This window comes from Falco peregrinus, chromosome 10, assembly GCF_023634155.1.
Source record: "Falco peregrinus isolate bFalPer1 chromosome 10, bFalPer1.pri, whole genome shotgun sequence".
Lineage (NCBI taxonomy): Eukaryota > Metazoa > Chordata > Aves > Falconiformes > Falconidae > Falco > Falco peregrinus.
In genome coordinates this window covers 11,890,894-11,903,452 of record NC_073730.1, presented here as the reverse complement: position 1 = coordinate 11,903,452, position 12,559 = coordinate 11,890,894, and the positions used below count along the sequence as shown (strand labels likewise).

Here is a 12,559-nt window from a genome sequence, read left to right as displayed (position 1 = left end):
TAGCCCTAATAATGTCAATATCACAGTTTGTACACAAAGTCTAGAATAAGATTAAAGTGACCAGATAATTCAAAGCAAACATATTTCATTTGATTAACAATACTTCAGCTGTGAGATTTCACTCTTCAGAAATGCAAGCACAAAGCAATGTACTTAACTGCAAACCTTTCACTCCTACCAGTACCTCAGTCATTCCATTCTATTTACTTCTAGATTTCCAAAATCAAAGTTGACCAAGCCAAACTTAGGTCAAAATAAGGAAACAGTACTATGTTCAATCATTTCCTTCTAGTTAAAAAAAAATAACAAAATTATTAGCCTACAATAGCCTACATCAGTGATACATTAATTCCAGCCAAACAAAATGACTCTCAGTTTTTTTTAGTTCAAGATCTAGTGCATAAACCAGAAGTTCTTGGTAATAATCTGAAGATTATCTTCTGAACTCTGGAGTACTTCACTCCCCACACCGCAAGCTGTTGCATGTCTCTGAAACTGCTTCTAAGACAGAGTCCAAAGCTAAGTAAAATCTACACCTACTTTTAACAGTTCATAATCACAGACCTGCTAGGCACTCCAAGTAAGCAGAAAGGCCAGGAGATTAAGAACTGTTTGGGCTTTGTTGTCTGGTATCAGCACAGCACACAAGCTACAATGTCAGCAACTAAATTTTCTGTCATATATCATCACTGAGTAGCCAGACATTCCAAATACCAAGGCAACAGAGAGGGTGATTTCTAAGTAAGCAGCATTCAAAGTAGGATTTCTGGATAAATGGAAAAATAGTTTCAAACTTTTGTTACCTTTTTGCACCATGTAAGTGTGTAAGAATTACACTGTTTGGTAAAAATTTCAAGTGGGCAGACTGAATTCGTTAGCAAAATAAGTAAAATGGTTTCAAACTGCAAAAAAATTTACTTGCGTCACAAAGATTCAGTTGCTGAGTTTTTAATACCATGAAAAAAAGTCCACAAACAACTGGCCTCCAAAGCATTCATTGCACAAATCACTAGCAAGCTTACAAACAGATAAATAAGGTAAGTAGCCCCTGCCAGCATGGATGGGGCTCCTCAGGAGTCTTGTCACATCAGCAGCTCAGCTGACCTTTCGCTGCACCTTGGCCTGCTTTACACACTCAGCACATTTTAATTGCTCTTGTGAAAGTTCTTCTAATGTACTATGAAAACTATGTACAAGAGCTGTTCTACTTCTGTTGCCTCCAAAGTAGGACAGAACACAGTGTCAACGCAGATCGCTACTTTAGGTTTCCATGGCTGCTGGTTGGTTTTGTCTCTCTTCTGCTCCCTGTTCTACTCAGACTACTTTTGTTCCTCTCTTCTTCCAGACATTGCTTTTCTCGTGCACGTACCCAGAACAAAGCAGTTGTTCCACAGCATATGCAAACAGTACTTACACTACCACTTGTCTATTTAACTCTCAAGGACAGACTTTTTCCTAACCGAATGTTAGCAAGGCTAACTTTGTAGCAATAAAGCCTTCACACTAGAAATTTCTTCTGTCCTCTCAATTCTTTGACACAATGCATACTCCTTTTGTTTCCTTTTTATCCCAGTCTGTGTCCTGTACTTATATCTCTGATCATTCAGCTCTGTTTTAAAACCTGTATCAATGCATTAAATGGCATCATCACCATAAGAAGGTATCTGGAGCAAGCAACTCCAGCTCACGTGCTTTGTCAGGATCCTGAGAGCAGTCAGACATTCTCATCAGTTTCCAGTGAATCATCTCTCGTGTCTGCAAACTAAGTACCCACCTCCCTCATGCATCTGAGGAACGCCATGATTTCTGTTGCTACCAATGTTAAGATTTCAGGGTTACCAGCTGTAACACTGAACACTCACTGTTCTTCAAGCATCAAACAAAGACATCAGAGTGCGGAAACAGCTTGGTGCATTCTTCAATAGGAAATTTATGTTCTTGCCATTCTAATATGCACTTATTTCAAATGGAGTTAGGCAAGGCACAGATTTCTGCTAGATTTTTTTACCCCTGGTAGGATGCTCTTGCTTTACAGAGTATCAGTGCTTAAATTAAAATAATTTGTAAGGCCTCCTGGTTTTAAAGCTTCTCTCCCTACTCTTGTTTTGTATTGTCCTTCATTGTTACTGTTTTAGAGTACTTGGATATACATGCAGGAAGGCTGCAGCATAAGTTTCAAACCAATTGATTGCACTAAATATAAAGTATGGAATGAGGTTCTCTTAAGCATCAGAAAATGCTTAAGCAGTAAAATTTTACACATGCAGTAAGGTAATTGATCCAGACATCTTGTATTTATGAGTCTTATATGAGCAAAATGAGCTACCAAGAAACTCTTTCAAATTAAAGTTCAAAAAAAGGAATTTCTTCCTAGTACAAGATTACTCTGACGTAACATTGAAAACTCATTGATCTGGGCAGCTCTGACACCAAAATCCTATTTCTGGGAATGAACTATGCCTACAGTTGGAGCAAAAGTTAATGAGAGCACCTATGTTTTGTGTGTTATTACTATAGTTTGCTAGCGAGGGCTTTGCTGCCACACAGTATGAGTTCAAAGTAGCCACAAAGTTGCTTTAATTTAGTCTAGTCAATATTGACTTGAGATTACTATTATTTCAACAAGGATTTCTGAGCTATTAGCACTTTAGACATCCCATTCTCGAGCTGCACTTCCTTGCCTGATGCACCAGGACCAGGAAGACCAGCTTTTCCTGAGTTCTTCTGGCCTCTCTGACACAGGTGCACCTTATATCCTTCTCCCTCTGAATTTACACATCACTGGGCACCATTATGTTCAGCAGTAAAAGTGTACATGTGCTGGGCTTGCAAGGAACCTTCACCTAGCCACTTTTAAGGATCATTACTATATAGAGAAAGATTTCCAAAGACATCAAATTCTCCTTTCAAGATTCAGCCTAACTTCATAGTGGGCTGATGCATGGGATTCAAATGCCTCCTGTCTTCCACATCACTGCAGGGGACACAGTCTAGTCCTATATATAAATATGCAGGTTTAAGTACATACAACCATCACTTAGAGCACAAACCATAAATACAAAAAAATATCCTATTAGTAGGTATGGACGCAATTCAAATCTCTCACTCTCACAGCCTTCTGTAATTTGACCAACCAAAGTAGCTCTCACTAACAGCAATAGCTACATAGAAAATCACACATTGTTAAAAACCTAATAAATGCTTACCATTAAATTTTTAAATTTTCTGTTTTCTGCAATGTGGAAAAAGCCATCTCTTGTTAAAATCTTGATGTGTTTCACTTCATTATTGTACCTGTGGGCAATGAGTAACTTATGAATATAAATGTGTTTTTAATCAGACACAATCAATATTTACCTGAGGGCATGCCCCAATAACACCACACAAATAAATTCTTAAGACAAAATGTATAACTGTGCCAAAACAAAGTTGACATCTAATTAACCAAATATATTAAAGTACAGCTGGAGAGGTAATCTGTACTGAGAAAACAAGTCACAACTAACTGCTCATTCTTATTGGGAATCCCCATGTATTTCTTACTGTTATACTCATGTTGATAAAGGACATGAAAGCAATCAAGACCCTCACAATAATTTGCATCCACAGAATTTAGAAACCCACATTTCACTGAAATTTCTGAATCGGAAAACATTCTTATTCACTTCAGAGAAGCAGATCACATTACACTCTAATTACACTTGCTTACTCTTACCTAATATACTAGACCATCATTTTTATAGACCCATTTGCTACACCAGCATTGCTACCTTCCTAATATAAATCCTGGGTATTTCTGTCAGCAACTTCAGTTTTCCTATATTGAGTCTCTTAAAGGCTGTGTATGATTATGTAAATTGAAACAAGTTTTTCTTTTCCTTGTTTATTTCAAATATTATCTAGACACGAGAACAGGAAAACTTTCTGCAGGAGATCTTATTCCACTTACTTAATACTAATTGCATATTCTCCTGACTCTTTGGTCCTGTGCCGCACCAGGTAAGTGCTATTTACTCTGTTAATGAGTTCACTCTCTGCTTGCAATCTTTCCATTGCTCCTGCAAACCTGTAACAGAGAACAATAAAAATTGCCTATGTTTTTTTTCAATGCCACAAAGAAAGGTCTATTAAATATGCAATGCAGAGTTCCCAATATTCTGCATATGATGGAGACCTAAAAAAAATACACCAGCTGCAACTGAATAGCACTTCCAGATCTTTGAATGAAGAATAAAACATGAAAAATTCCACTAGGCACTGAGCGGGGGGGTTTGTTAATTAGAAAAGTACTTGCGCACATGTAGAATACAATGCCTGTTAAGGAAAGTACTCAAGACTTAGCATTAGCTGAAAGACTACTGGTTTCAATGGCTCATAAAACCAAATGTTTTTCTGAATCATGTGTTGCAAGTGAAACAAAACAGTAGTTGAGAACCTTTGAACCTCCCTGAGTTCTAGTGGGCTTTACCTTAACAGAGCGGAGAATGAGCCACCGGTAAACTATTATGTCAAAAAAAGACCTATACAAAAATTTGGCATTTATACAAACACACTATTTTATTTGGTCTCATAATTATTCATAACCTATTAAAGGCTGAAGTGTAATGGATAAACTAAACATTCACAAGCAAAAAAAAAAAAAAAAAAAAAAAAAAATCACCCTAATACGTCCAAATTTGAAAGAGCTGATGCTAAGGGTTGAAAGCTAAGACAAGTCAGTCGCCGATTCTGCAGTCTGACTGCATTAGCAGATTTGTGCCCTTGCTCTGCCTTACTGGTTTGGATGGAAATTCATGAGAGGCTGTGAGCAGACATTTGTTTGCAAAACTAGAGGTTAAACTATTAACTGAGGAAAGATACCTAGCTTCCAGGGAATTTATGCTTCTTTTACCATTTTAGAAAGTGGTCTAAAGGCAGTCAAGATCACAGATCACTAGTATGCAAAATTTCATACAAATACATCATTACCAATTAGAAGAGAACTTTAAATAAAAAATAATTATTTTATAAAACACATCAGAGAACATGCATTTTGAAGTTTATCACAAAATAAACGACTTTTTACAGTAAATTTCATCCTCAAGTCATTTTTCAGGTAAGTATTACAATTTCTTAGAAGAGAAAGACTAATCCCAATGAAATGCTTTCTTCTAACAAAATTATAAATAGAGGAATGTTAGAATTTAATTTAAAATACAGATTTTAAATATTAAACATTCTATTTGGCTTGTTAAGAAAAATCAGTATTTGTTTAGACCTGATTCTGATTTCACTTTTAGCAAACTAGAGGAAATCAGAACTCACATGTAAATGACAAAGCATAAAAACAGTAAAAGAAAACAAGTGATGCTTACTGTGGTCTCTCAGAACCACCATGTCTTTTCAAGTGAGCTGAATTCCAGTAAAGAGTCCATACACTACATATGCCCCAGACAAGCAGTGGTTTTAATTTTGAGACATTGTCCTTTTATACCTCTACAGTCTTTTTTTTTTTTTTTTTTTGAAAGGAGATGCTGAATTATTGACAAGACAAGATGTATTTAACATTATTGCTTCTCTCTTTCTCTCTATTCACTTAACATGTAAGATCTGCTTGCACGCTTCATAGTATACTCATCTCTCGCTATTCTATTTCAGACCTCTGGGACTAAGGCTGCACAGCTACAGAATTGTAAACAAAATGTCAAAATTATTAAGCACTTTATTACATCAGAAATGCTCTTAGGCAATACGTGGTGTTGCTTTCCCAAACCATTACACATTGCTTTCTTCAGAAGCCTACAAAGATTAAACCAATACAAATGAAATTGTAATAAACACAATTGTCTTTCTATGAATGCTTCTTTCAAAGAGATTCTTTATAGACTAGACAAGGACTCACCACAGTTGTGAAGAGTAGTCTACTGGTTTAGGAACCTACAACATAAAAAGATATAAGAGAATAAGGATTGAGGTTTTTTCCTACTCAACACAAATTAGATAGCATTGATCTAATAGTCAATATCCAGATGAAACAAGTTAAAAGAAACAGATGATCTAATTAGTCTGCAAGTCTATTTTCTTTTGAAGTTATAATTCTGAAAATAGTCCAGAATATTTTAACTCTTTGCTGCTGTGACAGATTATTTTTTTTACTTAATAGAACTGTTAGAAGTTTTTCTGACAGTGCCTACATTCAAATTTAATACATAAAATAGCCCAATGCTACATATTATTGAAAAGTATCATTAAAATGTGCAATAAATTTACAGTAACATGTATAAAATTTACTTCATGTTTTCATGATTGTATAGCTTTAGAAAGACTGTCTACTAGGAAATGTAGTATATAATATTCCAAGACAGTTGAGGATAATCCACAGATTGTAGTGTGACAGCATTCATACCTTTGTATTTGACTTGGATAACTCTTGTTTTTTATTTTAATAAGCATGGAATTTAATTCTGAAATTCAATTTAAAAAATTGAACAAACTACAGTCACTTTGCAAAATGGACATTATAAATATACACAAATTTATGTATAGATAACATTTATACACACACAAGATGCACTGTATAGCAATCCCCACGAAAATCAGCTTTTCATCTTGACCATCTCTCATTGCTGTATGGCACTTTGGTATTCCCCTACTCTTGTAAAACAACGTGTGAAACTTGCAAAGTGCTGAAAAAATTATTTTAGTGGAAGTTTAATATATGCCTTGCAGAATTATAACCTAAATTCATATATTCTTAGATAAGCAAATGATTTATTTTTTTTATTCCAGTAAAACCAAAGATTGTTTTATTGTTTTCTGGAATCTAATAGCGGAAAAAATACAGTAACAGTCTTCTCACAAATTTTATTTATCATATATGAAATGTCTTCAACAGAGACTTCCAAACACAGATCAACTCAGGAAGATATTATACAGGCCTACAAACTTCAATTGAAATTACAATCAATTACAACTCCTACTAAGATGACCTCAGGTATCAACCAAGGTATCTATCTATTCTCTAGACCCGATCTTTAAATAAACTCCAGTGATGGGACAACCCCTTCCTGTGAAAAAATATCCCTCAAAAAAAAAAAAATCCACACCACACACACAAACAAAAATACCCCAAAACTGTCAACAGAAAAATCCACCTCCCTGTGTATTTAATCACTGTATTCAGCAGTTACAGTTGCAACTGTTGAGGAATGCAAAATTTTTGTGTTAACCTGTCCAAAATGCTATGGTATATTCTACCAGTATTGCTAAAGTAGTAAAAGGCAGCTTCTGAATAAAAAAAAAAAAGCAGAATAGGAAGCTATGAAGCAATTACTGAACCAGGATATTGTAAACTAGATGACAGAAGATAGTCTAAGTTTAAAGAATGTACAGAGAATATGATATTTACAACCACTTGTGTTGGTAACATATTGTCTTGCAACCTCCTCAAAAAAGCAGTTACTGGAATGCCAAATTACTAAATTATTGAAACAAGTAAGAATTGTTACAATTTCACCATTTTAAGGGTCTCATCTTCATGCTAAGAAGCCTCAACACCAGATGTATATACTGTACTTACTCCAGACACTTCACTTAAAACACTGGCTAAGTATATTCTTAGTTAACTTCAGAACATTTTTTTAGTTGAGAAAGTTTCCAACAAACTTAGATTAGGAATTAAATCAGTATCTGCCCTAACTTCTCTTTCTCAGAAATTAAACAAAAGCTACTCAGAATGTTGTGATACAATGGGGGTTGGCTAACTTTAAATTTACTTAAGATGTAACTTCCATCCCTGCACAATTAAGATTCATTTCCATGAATGAAAATTTGCAGAGTTCAGAAAGCTCTGCTTACTGCCTTTGACACAATGGTCACTCAGACTAAATGCATAACCACTTACTCAAATGCCTCTCAACCTAAGATCTATATGATAAACTCTGAATTTTGTAGGACAGTCCAAACCTCACATTTTTTCTAATTAATAAAGCAGACACTAGTGCAGAACACATTAATGTTCTCTGTGATAAAATCAGGACCACGTGTTCAGCTTACACAACAGTAAATCTATCCAGGTGTTAAAACAGTCATTTAAGTTGGTCTAGTTCTTGAGAGTGAAAAAGGAAACATGCATTACTCCCAAATATCGTAGACAAAGGGCTCTCAAACAGTAGCATTTGTAGTGCTGGTAGTATGCAAACTCCTTTGAAGTCTAGGAGGCCTAACACAGCCAGGTACTACCACTAGCAGCAGCAGTGGCTCTTCTATCCCTCCAGCTACTGATGGTGTTACTCATGCACCTCTGCTTCTAGTGTAAGATTTGGGAAAGAGTTAACATAAGATGCATATGCTGACATAGAATTCCTACAAGAAATGTTTTAGTGAAGCAACCAAATGAGATCTTTCAAGGCCAGTTAGGCACTTACAGAGTTTTTACATGCCGTGAGATATTTCAGTAATACATTCCATCTACAGAAGAACTGCACCTTTATGATTTGTACTATCCCCCAAAGGACTAATTAAATAACATGCTTTCTACCAGCAGCAGGAAAATAAAGAACAGTTTTTTAAAAAATAAACATTCATAATTTGTCAAGTAGTCCTGCTATGTTGGAAAGGGTATAAAAATTCAAAGATGGTTTAAGTGCAACCTCCAGAGCAGTTAAACAATAGATAAGTAGTCCTTTTCATAAATTTTGATTGGACAGATTGATAGATAGATATAACAAGTGTTCTTCATTGTCATGAAGAAGAGTAAAATACTGTGCTATTTATTCAATGCCTGTATAGAAATAAGAAAACTGGAGGAAAACTAGAAAGAACCAGATATTATTCATATCGTACCGAAAATGTCTGCTGACATATAACACTTATAGCAAAGAGGAAACAATTGTTTATAGGTACATCTATGAAAAGTCTGGAATATGGATATCCTGGAGCTCAGCAGTTTTTCATTCAATATTCATTCCTAAGGTCTTTTGATGTATGTATTTTATGCTGTTTCTGGGCATTTTTATATCAGCTGGTTGTAAAGACTGTTAGACTTAATAAAAGTTATAGCATGTTTAAAACCTGATTGATATTTCAGTATCTTTAACTGCATCATTTATCATAATAAGATATTCATATTTCACCCTTCCAAGTTAGCAGTGGTAAAGCATCAATTTATCTTTTGTTCTTATCATCACACCCATTGGTAACATTTCATGAATAATATTTATTCTTTCTGTAAAACTGTATTATTTTCAATAGTCCTCTAAATAGTGTATTTTACATTTAGCAGAAAGCAATCTTCACAATGCCCTAGTAGTGTTTTTCCTAACATTGGACATCCTACTGCTTCTGTTTTAAAGTACAGTGGCGGTTCCTAAAATGTTGCTACAGTTGCTGTCAATGACTGTACAACAACTGACTGAGTGACTCCAAGAACCTACCACCAGTATGTAGCAGGTACTGCCTGTGTCCAGGACAGTGATGCCACGGTACAGGAAATCCACAACTTTTAGAATAAGCAAGGGGTGCAGGGAAGAAAGCTAAATTCACATACTGTTTTCATTATTTATTCCAGATCTCTTCTCTTACCTAATCTAAATACCTTGTACTTACAAGTATTCTGTGCATCCCTCTTCAAACAAAATCCTGAAAATACAGGGTAATGAAGATGTCTCAAGATATACTAATGTATTTATACTCTTTAGGTTTACATGTATATTTGTTTTAGAAACTAAGGCAGAATATAAACCTTAAAGGCATATTAAAATGCAGCCACTAACAGCTGATTCCACCTACTTATAAACCATTTAAGTGGCATATCTTGATTGCTGTAATGAAAGCAATTCTATGAATAAGTCAGACTTGTGAATCAAGTTAAGTTAAAGTTATCTTAAAGCAAGGTAAGGAATATGATTCAGTACTGGTTTTCTGGGTTTACATCAATTAACCTCAACAAAGGGACATATAGTAATCTGATGCACAGTGTTATAGAGGGCAGAGAATGAAGGAGCAAGCATACAGCCTATTATAATGTATCATCACATCTGTATACAAAACCTGAGTACATATTATAAAATAATTTTTCTTATTGCTATCCTGAACTTTTCTAGATTGAGAACTTCCTTGTGTGAAATAAAGACAGATAAGAGAAAATCTATCAAGTATTCTGAATTCAAGGTTTTACTTCAGTTTTACTCTTACACATTTCTAAACTCACTGCATATGGTGTAATCCCTCTCTCTAACCCAAAGTGATTGGGGAAAAGATTAGAACCACAGCATTCTCATCTTACTGCTGGGGAAGGAAGGAAGCACACTTTCACATAAACTGTCTTTGTTCTATACTCTGAAAACTGTTTAGATGGTTCAATTTATTAATACCCCCAAAGGTGAAATCTGCTTCTCAAACATGTTTTCTTGAGATGTCCTATTTATTCCGATAACCAAAAAGCATTACAATGTTATGTTTTAAGCAATATTGACCATACCATGAAAACACAAAGGAACTATAAAAAATACAATTTTTGTAAGGTAAGATTAATAAAGCAGTAGCACGAACTAGGCAGTTTTTTTGTAAGATGACAAACAGAATTAAACAATTGTACTTACACATGGGCTAGGCTTTACTGCATCACTTGGGAAGAATCCAAGCTCTCCTGTTGTTAGATTTCTGCCCTAGAAAAAAAACAAAACCACAACAACAAATTTTTCACTTTTGAGCTATAATGGGGGTTAACAGTAAATAATAATATATGCACAGGGATTTAGGACAATAAGAGTATACCAAAGAATTTTAAAATAAAGTGCTGTTCTAATAAAGTGTTACTTAACAGTTGTGTGGGGGTTTTTATTATGGGTTGTTTGGGTTTTTTATATAATTTATATAATTAAGTAATAATTGTGGCTGAAACACCTGAAAGCTCTAACAGATGAGATGTCAGAAGGGGGCTCAGAGCCTTCGTTGTGATTCCCAGTTCTGTCAATGTCTGCCAGTGCCTGATATCTTCATTACTGTTAATTATCTCCTTCCAAGTTATTTCCTCCTCAGTTGGCATCACTCTAGTAAGAGTTGCCACACTGCAACATTACAGATCCCCAAAATCTCTACCCAACCATACAGCGGCAGTTGCAGCACCTGAAAAATCATGCTAAATACAATGCAAATTTACAGCAAATAAACCCATCAGCCAATTCAGACACAAAGTTCTATACTTAAGGGTTTCCACAAGTGATGCAAATCACTGGAAATCAGGTGAGCACAATAATACTAACAGAATTAAAGATCAACTCTCTGTCTATAATATAGTCACAAGGTGCTATAGATGCACCCACACAACTGGGGGACCAGCTGCAGAAATGCATCCAGCATGGCCTAAACTGAACCTTTTACGCAACACAACTGCTGCCCCAAAGTTGCAGGACCAGAGTTGAATGCTAAGGGCCAGAAGTGACCTGATCATCACAGAGCCATGCCTCAGCAGCTCACAACTCACCACCAAGCTCTCCTGAAGAATAACTCCTCAGGCCGGCAGAGCAGCAAAATAAAACCACCTTTCTAGTCCTAGCAAACATCCATCTGGGACCATGCTTACCACACTTTCCATAGCAGAATAGAGCACCAGCTGACATTTCAGAACACAGAAATCAAGGCATCAAAATATGTATTTTGGCAAGCAAATTTTTTCATGTAACAGATTTTTAAAAGCACATAAATGCCTAACCTCCATTAAATTTAATAAACTGACTGTAAACATAATATACTATCAACATTTGGCAATGAGAGTAAGAACGAGTACTTCACAAGTATTTTTGAAAATTACATTTAATTTTTTATTTTTGATGGGGGGAAAAATTCTTCAGAAACAGACGTGGAATTTCTTTAGGGTTTTAGTTCATTTTGTTTCTGTAATACTAAATATGTAATTGCACCCTAATACCACCACACAAAACAGAATTCAGCAGTTTCAAACAGGGTGGAGTTGAATGCAAAAGCAAGGATTAATGAGGGTTTATGAAAAAATGAATACATTCTTTGATTGTGATACCCTAAGCATAATAAACAAGTGCATCATTTTCCTACGGAGATCATTATGCAATTTATCACACACGGATAGTAACCCCAGTAACTGCCACCATTACCAAATACACAGAGAAATACAGAGGCAGCAGAGGAGAGAGAAAAGCACTTAAGCAGTATTTAAGTTATAATGTCCTGAATACCAATAATATTAAAAAAAGAATTATGCACAAACAAGTGACAGTATTATAGATCTGGACCTGTGTTCAGCAAAGCTTCCTTGTGCTCTTTCCCACTATCTGCTTGAATACACGCTATCCTTTGCATCCATACATTCTATTTACTCCTGAAACATGAATCCCCCTGAAGGACAGATTTAACTTAAACGCAGAGCTTTGGCACAGTCTCCTAAGTGATACTTATTTACAGTACTAATCTCATCTGAGTAGTGAGTGATATTACAGTCAGTAAGACCAGCCATTAAATAAAATATATTAACATCTATCAAAACACATTTGATGGCATTTAAGCTATAGCTTAAGCATTGCTTAGTAACTTGTGGTGTTTATCT

At 35.3% G+C, this 12,559-nt stretch overlaps 1 protein-coding gene across 2 annotated transcripts in view; it reads right to left on the bottom strand.

Annotated features, from left to right (window-relative positions):
- Positions 1–12,559, bottom strand: part of VAV3 (vav guanine nucleotide exchange factor 3) — a 171,373-nt gene that overhangs the window by 16,413 nt on the left and 142,401 nt on the right. For both annotated transcript variants that reach the window (XM_055815071.1, XM_055815072.1), the window contains exons 21-24: positions 10,581–10,646; positions 5,882–5,916; positions 3,950–4,066; positions 3,207–3,294 (exon numbers count right to left, since the gene is read on the bottom strand). In XM_055815071.1, coding sequence (XP_055671046.1) covers positions 3,207–3,294; positions 3,950–4,066; positions 5,882–5,916; positions 10,581–10,646 — 306 coding nt within the window. The remainder of the gene's footprint in view (positions 1–3,206; positions 3,295–3,949; positions 4,067–5,881; positions 5,917–10,580; positions 10,647–12,559) is intronic.